The sequence below is a fragment of the Corythoichthys intestinalis genome, chromosome 20, assembly GCF_030265065.1.
Source record: "Corythoichthys intestinalis isolate RoL2023-P3 chromosome 20, ASM3026506v1, whole genome shotgun sequence".
Lineage (NCBI taxonomy): Eukaryota > Metazoa > Chordata > Actinopteri > Syngnathiformes > Syngnathidae > Corythoichthys > Corythoichthys intestinalis.
The window spans coordinates 35484673-35500237 of NC_080414.1; the positions used below are offsets into that span (position 1 = coordinate 35484673).

At 41.3% G+C, this 15565-nt stretch overlaps 1 protein-coding gene across 4 annotated transcripts in view; it reads right to left on the reverse strand.

Annotated features, from left to right (window-relative positions):
* LOC130908614 (cyclic nucleotide-gated cation channel beta-3-like) overlaps nucleotides 1-15565 on the reverse strand; it is a 41994-nt gene that overhangs the window by 19933 nt on the left and 6496 nt on the right. For all 4 annotated transcript variants that reach the window (XM_057824234.1, XM_057824235.1, XM_057824232.1 and 1 more), the window contains exons 3-13: nucleotides 15000-15051; nucleotides 12141-12304; nucleotides 11773-12072; nucleotides 9884-10092; nucleotides 9758-9808; nucleotides 9584-9670; nucleotides 9317-9381; nucleotides 9001-9123; nucleotides 3879-4020; nucleotides 3653-3812; nucleotides 3477-3574 (exon numbers count right to left, since the gene is read on the reverse strand). In XM_057824234.1, coding sequence (XP_057680217.1) covers nucleotides 3477-3574; nucleotides 3653-3812; nucleotides 3879-4020; nucleotides 9001-9123; nucleotides 9317-9381; nucleotides 9584-9670; nucleotides 9758-9808; nucleotides 9884-10092; nucleotides 11773-12072; nucleotides 12141-12304; nucleotides 15000-15051 — 1451 coding nt within the window. The remainder of the gene's footprint in view (nucleotides 1-3476; nucleotides 3575-3652; nucleotides 3813-3878; nucleotides 4021-9000; nucleotides 9124-9316; nucleotides 9382-9583; nucleotides 9671-9757; nucleotides 9809-9883; nucleotides 10093-11772; nucleotides 12073-12140; nucleotides 12305-14999; nucleotides 15052-15565) is intronic.

Sequence of the window (15565 nt, forward strand, 5' to 3'; positions counted from 1 at the left end):
TCATCTCAATGCTTTGTTATGTACCCTTTGTTGGCAATAACAGAGGCCAAATGTTTTCTGTAACTCTTCACAAGCTTTTCACACACTGTTGCTGGTATTTTGGCAAATTCCTCCATGCAGATCTCCTCTAGAGCAGTGATGTTTTGGGACTGTCATTGGGCAACACGGACTTTCAACTCCCTCCACAGATTTTCTATGGGGTTGAGATCTGGAGATTGGCTAGGCCACTCCAGGACCTTGAAATGCTTCTTACGAAGCCACTCCTTTGTTGCCCTGGCTGTGTGTTTGGGATCATTGTCATGCTGAAAGACCCAGCCACGTCTCATCTTCAATGCCCTTGCTGATGGAAGGAGATTTTCACTCAAAATCTCTCGATACATGGCCCCATTCATTCTTTCCTTTACATAGATCAGTCGTCCTGACCCCTTTGCAGAAAAACAGCCCCAAAGCATGATGTTTGCACCCCCATGCTTCACAGTCGGTATGGTGTATGGTGTTCTTCGGATGCAATTCAGTATTCATAGAACCTGTGTTTCTACCAAAAAGTTCTATTTTGGTTTCATCTGACCATAACACATTCTCATAAAATTTGCTGACGACACAACTGTTGTTGGCCTCATCTCCGGAGGAGACGAAACCGCCTACAGAGATGAGGTACAGCGACTGTCAGCGTGGTGCTCGGAGAACAACTTGTTTCTGAATTCCACCAAGACCAAGGAATTAATAGTGGACTACAGAAAGGTGCCTGCCTTGGAACCGGCACCTCTCTGGGTAAACGGAGTGCGTGTGGAGCGTATAAAGACCTTTAAATTCCTCTGCGTACACCTATCTGATGACCTCTGCTGGTCAGCTAACTGCTCGGCCATAGTGAGGAAAGCTCGCCAGAGACTCCACTTTCTGAGGGGCCTCAGAAGGAACAACACGGGCAAGGAACTAATGACTGCCTTCTACCGAGCAGCTATTGAGTCCATCCTCACCTACTGCATCCCAACGTGGTATGGAACCTGCTCGGTAGCGGACAAAAAATCACTGCAGAGGGTGGTGAAAGCAGCGGAGAAAATTATTGGCTCCTCTCTGCCACCTCTGGAGGACATTGCTGCTGCGCGACACCTTAAAAGAGCTAGGAACATTATTAAAGACTCTTCCCATCCTGCCCATCACCTGTTTGAACTGTTGCCCTCTGGCAGGAGATATAGGGCGATGAGGTCACGTACAACTAGACTCAGAGATAGTTTTGTTCTTAGGGCCATCCGCGTTCTTAATACTGAACAGCACTAATTCCTCATGATGCTGCTATGTAGCGACTTTTGCACAATAATTTATTCTTGTCTTTTATTCAGTGATGTTTTAGTTGTGTGTTATTTTATAGTCTTGTGTTTTATGGTCCCACGGAGTAGCTTTCCAATTTCGTTGTTTGCTCTGCTTGCAATGACAATAAAGGAATTGAATTGAATTGAATTGAATTCTCCCAGTCCTCTTCTGGATCATCTAAATGCTCTCTAGCGAACCGCAGACGGGCCTGGACGTGTACTTTCTTCAGCAGGGGGACACGTCTGGCAGTGCAGGATTTGAGTCCCTGGCGGCGCATTGTGTTACTGATAGTAGCGTTTGTTACTGTGGTCCCTGCTCGCTGTAGGTCATTCACTAGGTCCCCCCATGTGGTTCTGGGATTTTTGCTCACCGTTCTTGTTATCATTTTGACGCCACGGGGTGAGGACGGAGTTGAAAGTCCATGTTGCCCAACGACACCCCCAAGACATCACTGCTCTAGAAGAGATCTGAATGGCAACAGTGTGTGAAAAGCTTGTGAAGAGTTACAGAAAACGTTTGGCCTCCGTTATCGCCAACAAAGGGTACATAAAAAAGTATTGAGATGAACTTTTGGTATTGACCAAATACTTATTTTCCACCATGATTTGCAAATAAATTCTTTAAAAATCAACCAATGTGATTTTCTGCGTTTTTTTCCCACATTCTGTCTCTCATGGTTGAGGTTTACCCATGTTGACAATTACAGGCCTCTACTATGTTCAAGTGGGAGAACTTGCACAATTAGTGGTTGACTAAATACTTATTTGCCCCACTGTATAGGGCGGAATACACTCAGCTGACTCCGCTTTGAGACCCCCAATTTGGCCAAATTTCAAAATTGCCCTATATGCATGTGTGATATATCATTGGAAAGCTTAAAATCTCAATCTTCTTTTGAACAGGAGGGTACTTTAAAAAAATTAAATTAAAGGAAAAAAATAATTAAACCCCTTAACACGAACTGGAGGTGAGAGCATGAGAGAGCATAAGTAAAGACAACATGATTTTGACGAGATGTTATCGCGTACTTACCTTGTTTCGATCCAAAAACTCCGTGTAGCATGTCAAGACACAGCTGTGAATGGCCATAGTCGGACTTTTTGGGGATTTTATGGGTGAAACATGGTAATATAACAAGGGTTGCAATGCAGAAATGGCAGACATCAAGGAGTGGTCGAGCTTTTCTTTTTCATATATTTACCCTTTTAAATGTTTTTTTTTTTTTTTTTCCAATTTTTCTTTGTTTGGATCGATTATTTATCATCTAAGATAAGATCAGGGAAAATGCGACAGTAACAAAAAAAAAAAAAAAAAAAAAGAAAAAATACAATTAAGCGATAGTTATAAGGTAGATATCCATGACCTATTTACAGACACTATTTTTTTCATTGTGACGTAATTTGTTTAATACTTTAAAATATGTGAGTGAATAATTTTTTCAAGTAATTTTTTAAGTAACTATTAGACATCAATTAATGATTCTGAACTAAAAATGATAGATAATTCAAATATTTATAATTACTTACCTTTTTTATGGCTGGGTTGAAACAAAAGCGGTTGCGCACCTGTAAACGGGGGTCTCCAGGGTAAAACGGACAAATTAAAAATAGTTTGGGGGCTTAATGCACCATGAAACTGCTATGGCAGCACATAGACATATTGTTTTATGAAACTCAACAGTTCTTTTGGAATAAAATACAGCAGTTTATTTTAAAGAGGGGTGCAACTGCTTTTTCAGCCTTGTCTGCATTTTCCGCCATATATATTTTTTAGTTTTTAAGAGCTAAAAAGTAACAAAATAATCCAGGCATACAATGGCATTGCCAAAAAGTTTTATCCTGTACAAAACTCCCAAAAAAGAGGAGGAAGTACTGTAAACAATACGGTACTGTAACACGCTTGGAACTTTAGTTCAAATGAAAAACAAAACAAAAACATTTTTTTGGTATCGGATTTTTTGGTATCGACTCGGTAACGGCAGATTCTCAAAATCCGGTGACTCGGACTCAGGTGCAAAAATATGCGATAGGGACATCCCTATTAAAAATCCATATGATTTGATATCATTTTAAAATGCTTTTATCGGGCAATATGATCGGCTACTGGATAATATCGGACAACTCTAATAAAAAATGTTGTATTACCCAGGCCAAATGCTAAGTTACCTGAAAAAGAGCAATCTTCTGGAAGGTTGCTAAATTGATATCCACGGCAATGGCAGTTCTCATCACCAAAGGCATCTTATCCAACAGCTCAGACTCATCTAAAGGTAATCCACTTTATAAATGCTATTGTAATGTGGTAACTTGTAATTCCAGTATATTGTTCTGTGCAATCTCACCAAGCATCCCCTGAGAATCCCAAGTGTAGTTGTACCAGGTTCTTATTCTGTTCTGGACATACTTTGGAATTGTGTAGGTGTTCATGTAAGCTACACAGCCATCCATTGATGCCCGGAAATACGTCTGGCCTGCCGTTGCTGCACCAATGACGTCTCTCATCTAAAATTTAGAAAGATTAAATATGTCTAACAGAAAAAAACAACAACTTTTTAACATGATACTGACCTGGCCAATCAGGCTGGAGAACACAAAGACACCAATGAAAAAGTTGGTCATCTGAAACGTGATCTCAAAGGTGGTTGTCGGCTCTGGTAGCCCACCGATGTTTATCAGGCTGCGCACGGCAAAGTAGTAACACCGTATGTACCTGTGAAAGACACAATTACTGCAAATTAATAAGGCACTTAGGCTAACACTTTGACACAAGTACAACAATAAATAATAACTGAATTCCTGTTCACTTAATACAAAATTGTCAAAGATATTTTGGTTCACGGGCCACATTCATTCCAATTATAACTCCACCTGATAGTGAAGTCTATGATCTCATGTAATTTTTTTTTCACCAAATAAGTTAATTCACTGCTAGACGTCCAATCCATTTGGACTGGGAGGGGCGAATGAGCGAAGCCAGTCGTCCCAGTTAAATTCAACTGGCTGTCTATCGTTGTCAGTGGAAGCATAAGAGTTAACTTTGGGTCACTTCATTGTTAATTTTAGGGTACTTATAGGTCACTTACTGTACATTTTGGAGTATTGCAGTGTCACTTCCTGAACAATTTGATTAATTTCCTGTTGATTTCTGGCGAATTTCCGGTCTGCTTCCTGTTCACTGGTCACTTCCTGTTGATTTTGACGCATTATTAGGTTACGTCTGGTTGATTTGGATTTTGGTGCATTGTTGGGTCACTTCTTTGTTAATTTTAATGTATTTATGGGCCATTTCCTGGACATTTTGGATCATTTCCTGTTGATTATAATGCATTTCCGGGCTGCTTCCTGGTCATTGGTCACTTCCTGTTTATTTTGGGATATTTCCAGGTTACTTCTTGTTGATTTGGGTGGTAATGCCAAAACCAAACCAACAAACAAACCAAAATTCCAAACCAAACCAACAAACAAAACAAAGCAAACCAAACCAAACCAACAAACCAAACCAACAAACCAAAACCAACAAACCGAACCAAAACCAACAAACCAAACCAAACCCAACAAACCAAACCCAAAAACAACAACTAACCAAACCCAACAAACCAAAACCAAACCCAACAAACCAACTAACCAAACCCAACAAACCAAAACCAATGAACATAAAACCAAACCCAACAAACCATACCCAACAAACCATACCCAACAAACCAAACCAACAAACCAAACCAACTAACCAAACCAAACATACTAACCAAACCACACCAAACCAACTAACCAAACCAAACCAAACTAACCAATCTAACTAACCAACCAAACCAACTAACCAAACCAAACCAAACAAAACCAAACCAACTAACCAACCCAACCAACCCAACCAACCAACCAACCAACCAACCAACCAACCAACCAACCAACCAACCAACCAACCAACCAACCAACCAACCAACCAACCAACCAACCAACCAACCAACCAACCAACCAACCAACCTTTGGTAGTTCTAGAACAACCAAACGGGTGGATAATTTGATACAAATCCCTTTTGTATCCAAAGAAGGGTCATCTGACCCTAATCAGCATATATTTTGTGAGCATTGAGGTCCTCATTAGTCAATCCCATTTACACTCGCAAAACCACAGTGTTGGATTGCTCCAATTAGTATCTTGAGTGTTTGCAGGGCAGAGGTGCATTGTCTTTGTCGGACAGTGACCCGCTCAGGCAGGCAATTGTGCAGACAACCTTTTTACATCTTCCAAAAGCTCCAGTTTGCCTACTACAAGGGACGGTGTAATAAAAAACAAAACATTTTTTAATGTGGTGACATATGACACTTTGCATTTTTCCCAGGGCTTGGTGTTGGAGGTTGTTGCCGAAACAAATTTTCCTTCTGCGCCTTCTTTGCGCCCACATGAGAGTGATCCAATTCCTTTGCAAGACCCACCAAGAAGTCCACCCGTCTCTCTTGCCTTCCGGTGCATGCCTCATACAACACATATGCAGTGCTGCCATGTCAATTATATTGTAGAACACGGCGACTGGCTATCTCCGTGTTTGACATAGCCAAGGGAGCCCTGGATTTGCAAATAATCAAGATGCTAATTGCAGCTATCCAGAGTGACCGCCCCAGGCAGCGACTCCACAGGAGTGTGTAGGGGGGTTGTCTGCTTGATTGCTTGAGTGTTCTATTGTTTGACAAAGCCAAGTACTCAGTTCGGTATGGGGGTCATTTGACGCCTTTCTGGCCTTTCTTTATAGCCCCCCCCCCACCCCCCCCCACCCCCATAAAAAAAAATAAAAAAACGGGACTTCCAGTTAAAATACTCATTGGCGACTCAGTGATTGGGCAAACACCTTACTTAAAATGTTTGGTAAAAACTGGTTTCAATTGCTCTTTAAGTCTCCTTAGGCAGAAGGTTCACTAACTTATTTTCTCCCCTTCTGTCATTAGCCACGTTTACATGCTGACTTTTATTCATACCAATTCAAATCATTCCGAATGGAAATTTCACATCAGCTGTTTACATGTCACTTCATCTATTCCGATCCAGCGTTTACATGTGTCTGCCTTTATTCCGAAAGGACGTTTGACAACTGCCGTCTGACATGCGCAGATTAATCAAAACAAAGCGTCACGTTGCAAAACATGGAGATCGATCGTCAGATCAGCTGCTGTTTTAACTTTGAGTGGAAACAAAACTTCAGAATGACACGCCGTTCATTTAAAAAGTTGTGTGGGTGCGCTGTGCGTGTGCTTGGAAGCCATGTTGCAAGTGACGTTACTTACGTCACCAAGTGACGTCACCACGTCAGTACGGAGCATGTGCAGAAAGAACGCAACCAGACACCATTCCGCTTCCCTGTTTACATGATATAATTTTTACTTCTAATCGGTTTGGGAAAAGGAATATTCCACCCCTGTGAAACGGAATGAAATTCCATTCGGTTTGGGCCTGTTCATTCCAAATGAGGTGTTTATATGGAACACATTTATTCGGTTTGAACAAATATTCCGATTGTAATTGGAATATTTGGCTCCATGTAAACGTGGCAATTGTTTACATCCTATCCTCATTAAAATATGAAAACCTCTGAATGTTTGGGTGGTTTTAGTTAAAGCAGACACCGTTTTTTCGTTTGTGTGATTTTCACAAAGATCAGATCACATTTGATGGTGATTTTATGCAGAAATGTGAGAAATTCCAAACGGTTCAGATACTTTTTCATACTAAGGTTGCTTAAAGGGTGGTGGGGACAATTTGAGAACCCTGAAAAGTTAGTTGTGTTATGTCCCTATTGTCCATATGCAAAGCATAGGCCCTTGTTATAAAGTATACAGTGGGGCAAATAAGTATTTAGTCAACCACTAATTGTGCAAGTTCTCCCACTTGAAAATATTAGAGAGGCCTGTAATTGTCAACATGGGTAAACATGAACCATGAGAGACAGATTGTGGGAAAAAAAACCAACCAGAAAATCACATTGGTTGATTTTTAAAGAATTTATTTGCAAATCGTGGTGGAAAATAAGTATTTGGTCAATACCAAAAGTTCATCTCAATACTTTGTTATTTACCCATTGTTGGCAATAACGGAGGCCAAACGTTTTCTGTAACTCTTCACAAGCTTTTCACACACTGTTGCTGGTATTTTGGTCCATTCCTCCATGCAGATCTCCTCTAGAGCAGTGATGTTTTGGGGCTGTTGTTGGGCAACACGTACTTTCAAATCCCTTCACAGATTTTCTATGGGGTCGAGATCTGGAGACTGGCTAGGCCACTCCAGGACCTTGAAATGCTTCTTACGAAGCCACACCTTTGTTGCCCTGGCTGTGTGTTTGGGATCATTGTCATGCTGAAAGACCCAGCCACGTCTCATCTTCAATGCCCTTGCTGATGGAAGGATATTTTCACTCAAAACCTCTCGATACATGGCCCCATTCATTCTTTCCTTTACACAGATCAGTCATCCTGGTCCCTTTGCAGAAAAACAGCCCCAAAGCATGATGTTTTCACCCCCATGCTTCACAGTGGGTATGGTGTTCTTCAGATGCAATTCAATATTCTTTCTCCTCCAAATACGAGAACCTGTGTTTCTACCAAAAAGTTCTATATTTGTTTCATCTGACCATACCACATTCTCCCAGTCCTTTTCTGGATCATCCAAATGCTCTCTAGTGAACCGCAGACGGGCCTGGACGTGTACTTTCTTCAGAAGGGGGAGACGTCTGGCAGTGCAGGATTTGAGTCCCTGGCGGCGCATTGTGTTACTGATAGTAGCCTTTGTTACTGTGGTCCCAGCTCTCTGTAGGTCATTCACTAGGTCCCCCCGTGTGGTTCTGGGATTTTTGCTCACCGTTCTTATCATTTTGACACCACGGGGTGAGATCTTGCATGGAGCCCCAGCTCGAGGGAGATTATCAGTGGTCTTGTATGCCTTCCATTTTCTAATAATTGCTCCCACAGTTGATTTCTTAACACCACGCATTTTACCTCTTGCAGATTCAGTCTTCCCAGCCTGGTGCAGGTCTACAATTTTGTCCCTGGTGTCCTTCGACAGCTCTTTGGTCTTGGCCATAGTGGAGTTTGGAGTGTGACTGACTGAGATTGTGGACAGGTGTCTTTTATACCGATAATGAGGTAAAACAGGTGCCCATAATACATGTAACAAGTGGAGCCTTGTTAGAAGACGTTAGACCTCTTTGACAGCCAGTCTTGCTTGTTTGTAGTGACCAAATACTTATTTTCCACTCTAATTTGGAAATAAATTCTTTAAAAATCAAACAATGTGATTTTTTTTTTTTTTTTTTCCACATTCGCTCTCTCATGGTTGAGGTTTACCCATGTTGACGATTACAGGCCTCTCTAAATCTTTTCAAATATGAGAACTTGCACAATTGGTGGTTGACTAAATACTTATTTGCCCCACTGTACGTACCGTATACACTACTATTCAAATGTTTGGGGTCTAAGTGTGAAGAGACACATGTCAAAGTGACCCCAAACTTTTGAACTGTAGTGTAGTTTCTTGGAGATATGTGTGGTGGGGAATTGGGGGTTGGGGTTTTTCTTTCTTTAGATGGGCATGTCTGTTTGTTGCTGTGTGTGTGTGTGTGTTATTTTTTTGTTTCTTTTTTAATATGTGAAAAACATTCAAACCTCACTTCAGTGAATGTGTAAAAGAAAAATTAAGAGGACATACGCTGTTCCATTTCCGTCATAGACCCAGGTAGTGGTACCAAGGCCCTGGTTTACAGACGCAACATAGAAAGCACAGGCGTTAAGATGGAGGCAGTAGAGCAGGTAGCCTGTGGTGCGAGCCACTCTTTGTCAAAAAGAGAAAGACCATGAGAGAAACAGTTATGAGTCCAAGACGGGGGGAAAAAACACCAAGATGAAAAGTGTATGCTAACAAAATAATAAAAAAGATATTGACAGATATTGTAGGATGAAAAATGGTCCAATCCATTGAAAAACTGAAAACTAGTAAAGTATGACAGCCATTTTTTTCCTCTTACCTCCAAATGTAGGCTTTGGCCATGATGCTCTCAAGTCGATCACTGAATTCAAAGAAAGACTCGATCTATGACAAAAACAGATGAATGAGAATGAAAATGAAGAGTGAACAATAGTGATGTAGAAGAGTGGTGTCAAAAATATGGCCCGCGGGCTGGAAGCGGCACACCAAGGGGTCCGATCTGGCCCGCGTTGTTATTCTGCCATCAATGTGGCCCGCGAACCAAAATGAGTTTGACACTCTTGACGGAGAAGACAAGACTGCCTACCCTGATGAAGCGGTTGAGTCTGTAAACGGTGGAGAATTGAAAATGTAGGCAGAGAACGTCAAAAGGGAGGATGCAGATTAGATCAGTCTACACATACGAAAAAAAAAGACACGCGAATGAGGTCAAAGATATGAAACATTTACATATGTGTTTTAAATTTATCATGTTTCATACCTTAAAACGAGGTGATTTTCGATAATGTTCTTTTGTCATGGCTCTGTCTTTCTGAGATAAGAGGGACATTAAGTCTAACGATGTTATGTTTTCATACCACATATTGTTTACAGTGATTTCACTTACTATAATGTCTCCAGCTTTGACAAACTGAAGCCGAGGCTGCCAAACCATGATGTCTACGACGTTCACCACGTCACTCAGAATGTCCAAGAAGATCCAGTATCGGTTTATCGTGTCATTATGGTAGGGAAAAGCCAGGCGGGCTGAGCAGAACCAAAGATTGTAGTTGTACGCCACCGCTACGACGGCCATCCAAGCGATGTAACGGCGATCTGAAAACACCGACATTCTTTTCTAAGTATTTCAATGCATTTGTTTGCTCACTCACTATCCAGTGGTATGAAAAAGTAGCTGAACCTTTTGGAATTTCTCACATTTCTGCATAAAATCACCACCAAATGTGATGTGATCTTTGTCAAAATCACACAGATGAAAAAACACTGTCTGCTTTAACTAAAATCACCCAAACATTTATACATTTTAATATTTAAATGATGATAGCATGCAAATAATGACAGAAGGGAGAAAAAAATAAGTAAGTGAACCCTCTGCCTAAGGAGACTTAAAGAGAAATTGAAGCCAATTTTTATCAAACATTTTAAGTCAGGTTTGTGCCCAGTCACTGATGAATGGTTTAAAGCTGCCCTGCCCACTATAAAACACGCACCTGGTAAGAAATGTCTCGATGAGAAGCATTGTCTAATGTGCATCATGGCTCGGTCAAAAGAGCTGTCTGAAGGCCTGCGATCAAGAATTGTTGATTTGTATAAAGCTGGGAAAGGAAACTAAACCATCTCTAAAAGTCTGAATGTTCACCAATCGAGAGTCAGAGAAATTGTCCACAAATGGAGAGAGTTTGGCACTGTTGCTTCTCTCTCAAGGAGTGGCCGTCCACCAAAGATAACGCCAAGAGTTCAGCGCAGAATACTCAGAGGAGTAAAAAAGAACCCTAGAGTGTCTGCTGAAGACTTATAGAAATCACTGGCACAGCCCAATATCTCTATGCACACATCAACTATATGTAAAACTATGGCCAAGAATGGTGTTCATGGGAGGACTCCACGAAGGAAGCTAATGCTGTCTAGAAAAAAACATTGTTGATCGTTTAATGTCCGCAAAAAGGCACTTGGACTCTCCAAAGAAGTTTTGGAAAAATATTTTTGTGGACTGATGAAACCTAAGTTGAATTCTTTGGGAGTAACACACAATGTCATGTGTGGAGGAAAAATGGAACAGCTCACCAACATCTACACCTCATCCCCACCGTGAAGCATGGTGGAGGGAGCATCATGATTTGGGGCTGTTTTGCTGCCTCAGGACCTGGACAACTTGCAAAAATTAATGGAAGAATATATTCACAAGTTTATCAGCATTGCAGGAAAACCTGATTGATGTGCCAGACTGATTTGCAGCTACAGGAAGCGTCTGGTTGAAGTAAATCAACTTCAGAATGGTTTTAGAAGAACAAAATACACATTCTAGAGTGGCCAAGTCAAAGTCCAGACTTGACCCCCATTGAGATGCTGTGGCATCACCTAAAGACAGTGATTTATGCCGGACATCACAGGAATCTGACTGAACAACAGCAGTGTTGTAGAGAAGAATGGGCCAAGATTAGTCCTCATCGATGTACCAGACTGATCTGCAGCTAAAGGAAGCGTCTGATTGAAGTTATTGCTGCCAAGGGGGGGGGGGGGGGGGGCACAAAATATTAAATGTGATGGTTCACTTACTTTTTTTTACCCCCTTCTGTAATTGTTTGCATACTATCCTCATTAAAATATGAAAACCTAGATATGTTTGGGTGGTTCTAGTAAGCAGATACTGTTTTTTCATCTGTGTGATTTTAAAAAAGATCATATTTGATGGTGATTTTATACAGAAATGTGAGAAATTCTATGAGGTTCAGATACTTTTTCATACCACTGTACTGTATGTAGATGTTCACTCACCAGTGAAGGGATCTATAGTGGATCCCAGGACAGTGTCCAACTTTTCTTCTATCGGTCGAAAAAGGACATCCAACCAGGCAAAGTTGATATCTGGGAGAATCTTGTTTTTCTTCCGTACCTCTTCCGCCAATCTCTCCTCCTCTGCTTTTTTCTCCGCCTCCAGCCTTTTCTCCTCATCCTTCTTTTTCTTCTCCTCAGCCTTTTTGGCTGCCTCCTCAGCCTTCTTCTTTTCCGCCTCTTCTTTCGCTATCCGCTCTTCTTCCTTCAGTCTGTGATATTCGTCCTTCTTCAGAATAGGCGCTGAGGAAAAAGAAGATTTCAGTGACACTACCTGTTTATTGGTATCGATCATTTTTGTCTGTACTTACTGACAGGCGGGCTGATTTCTGGAGAGCTGGCATATGGATCATCGACTTTCTCTTTGAGCGTTGCTTGTTTCTCCCTCTTCATCTTGATCAACCATCTTATAGTTTCATCCGTGTAACGGGAGTAGACCACTGGAGGTGTAGGAGGTGACGCGGCATTGTCTTCGCTGAGAATATGATTGAAATATAATTTTAATATATTATATAGGTAGTCCCCGGATTACGGACGAGTTCTGTTCCTACGTTGGTGATGTAACCCGAATTTCTGCATAAATCGGAATTAACCCTTTTAGATCCCTTAAATACCCCCTAAATCTAAAAAAAACTATCCAAAAACATGGATTATTACGTTTTGGTACTGTCCCAAGATATAACAATACTTGGGAGGCATTTGTAATGCACTTTATAATATGATGAAGGTCAAACTTCCATTAAATCCACTTATATTACTCTTTGGGGTCATCCATGAGAGATAAGCATTACCTAACGGGGGGCGTACAATTATTGCCTTTTCAACATTGTTAGCTCGCCGCCTGATCCTTTTTAAATTGAAGGATGCAGCCCCTCCGACAATAACACAGTGGATCAAAGACTTGTTATTCCATCTGAAACTTGAAAAAATCAGACACGTGATGAGTGGCTCAGAACAAGAATTCCATCAAGTGTCTTTCTGAAATACGTTGGTCATCCTTCAACAAAGGAATGAAAATTCCGTTACATAAAGGCAGATTCAATTTGTATCCTGTTTTACGCTAATGCCCCCCAAATGTCCCCAAATGACCCGATATGAACATGACACCCCCCCAGAGGTCCCCAAGGGACCTGATATGACTAGGACACGCCCACCAAATGTCCCCAAATGACCTGATAGGCCAGGTCAGGCCCCCAATTGTCCCCAAATGACCTGATATGATCAGGACACGCCCCCCCAAATGTCCCTAAATGACCTGATATGATAAGGACACGCCCCCCAAATATCCCCACATTACCTGATATGACCAGGTCACTCCCCCCCAAATGTCCCCAAATGACCTGATATGACTAGGACACGACCCCCAAATGTGCCCAAATGACCTGACATGACCAGGATACGCCCCCTAAATGAGCTGATATGACTAAGATACGCCCCTCCCCAAATGTCCCCAAATAACCTGATATGACCAGGACAAGCCCCTCAAATGTCCCCAAATGACCTTATATGACCAAGGCACGCCCCCCAAATGCACCCAAAAGACCTTATATGACCAGCACACGCCCCCAAATGTAACCAAATGACCTGCTATGAACAGGACACGCCCACCAAATGTCCCCAAATGACCTGATATGACCAGGACACGTCCCCCAAATGACCTGATATGTCCAGGACACGCCTCCCAAATGTCCCCAAATGACGTGATATGACCACGACGACATGCCCCCCAAATGTCCCCAAATGACGTGATATGACCACGACGACACGCCCCCCAAATGTCCCCAAATGACTTGATTTGACAAGGACACGCCCCCCAAATGACCTGTTACGAATAGGACACGCCCCTCAAATGACCTGTTACGAATAGGACACGCCCCTCAAATGACCTGATATGACCAGGACACGCCCCCCAAATGTCCCCAAATGACCTGATACGACCAGGACGCGCCCCCTAAATGTCCCCAAATTACCTGATATAAACAGGACACGCCCCCCCAAATGTCCCCAAATGACCTGATATGACCAGGACACGCACCCCGAATGTTCCTAAATGACCTGATATGACCAGGACATGTCCCCCAAATGACCTCATATGACCAGGACGTGTCCCCCAAAAGTCCCCAAACTAACCTGGGCGGGGCTAAGATCTGTATCTCCACACAGCAAAGCCTTTGATTAATTTCTCCAGAAATTGCAGTTTCTCATAGCCTTAAAATATCTATGTTTGATGTACATACCAGTGACAGTGGGGAAAGGGTGTTTATTTATTTATTTTTGGTTTTCTGTTTTGGTTTTGTTCTTTTTTGTTTTTTGGGAGGAGGGATGTCTTATTTGGATTTTGGGGGGGGGGGATTCTCTCAAATCTGAATAAATACATTTAAACAAAAAAACATGTATTATATGTCATTGTACTGTTCTCACCAAGACATTGGAGCTACGTCCTATCGAGACATCTAGCTAAGCTGTCATCTTTCCCCTGTCTTTCTCACTCGCCTGCGCGACTTCTTTGTGGGAGGAAACGTGTGCACACTTCTTCCTGTGAGCAAATACGTTCTTCTTCGTGTGTACATGCATTCTAACTTGAGTGCCATTAGTACTACCTGCTCTACGATTCCTGCGCTAAGATAAAAGCATGCATTAGAAAACAAAGTTCATCATTATTAAAAAATTGAAATTAAACAGAAAACAAAAAAAAAAAGGGAAATTCAGGGATTGTAGTGTCGAAATCATGCAAGTTTGGTACGAGGTAACCCGGGAACTACTTGTACAGTCTTTAGAATGGCCCAGAAATATTCACAAAAGATCATTTGGAAGATTGGATCATTTTTGGCTTGCAATTTGACAATAGTCAATGTTTGTATTTCATCAATGTGGATAACCAAAAAGCAGAAGTAAAACTATCAGGATGGTGCTGTTTGTAGTCAGTTGAAAAGCACATTTTGTTTAAATTGTCATTGAACTTGCAGATTAAGGCATAAAAAATCCTTCCAGTGAATTGCTTAATCCGGTTTGTTAGGTCAAGTACAGTTCATTTACCTTAAAAGTCACTGCCAGACTTCAACAAGACTTGCATTTGTAGTCATACTAAATGTCAGCTTCTAGTTTTCAGAGTGGCTTGAGCATGCATCAAGGGTTCAAAAAGGCATTATGTACAATGATGGACTTCTTACCCTCCTGCTCCCTCTGGACTGACTGGATCTACTGGAGCTGCTGGGGCAGGAACTGAATGATAAAAAAAAAAAACATCAAACAGATCATTTTTTAATAGGGTGCCATTTATGTCCCCGGTATAAATAAAGCTGCATTTTCTACAAAGTTGGACAATTACTGATTCAACATATTTTTTTGTGTGTTATCAATGGGCGTCTATTATAAATTCAAGAGTGCAGGCTACTATATTATTATTATTATTTTTTTTTTTTAAATTTAATTGACTTGTGGTAAAAGGTTGTTATGGAATTTGCTATACCCCCAGTGTGTTTCATTCAAATATGAGGAAAAAAATGTATAATAATAATTGTTATAATTTTATTGTCCTGGATTGTCCTTTAATTATGTGTTTTTTTGTTTTTTTTTTAAATCAAAATATATATGGCGGAAAACACTCAGGTCACTTGAAATTCCGCTCTGAGACCCCCAATTTGCCAAATTTCAAAATCATCCGATATGCATGTGTGATACATCATTGGAAAGCTTAAAATCTCTATTTTCGAGGGGAAGAAAATTTTGATCGGGA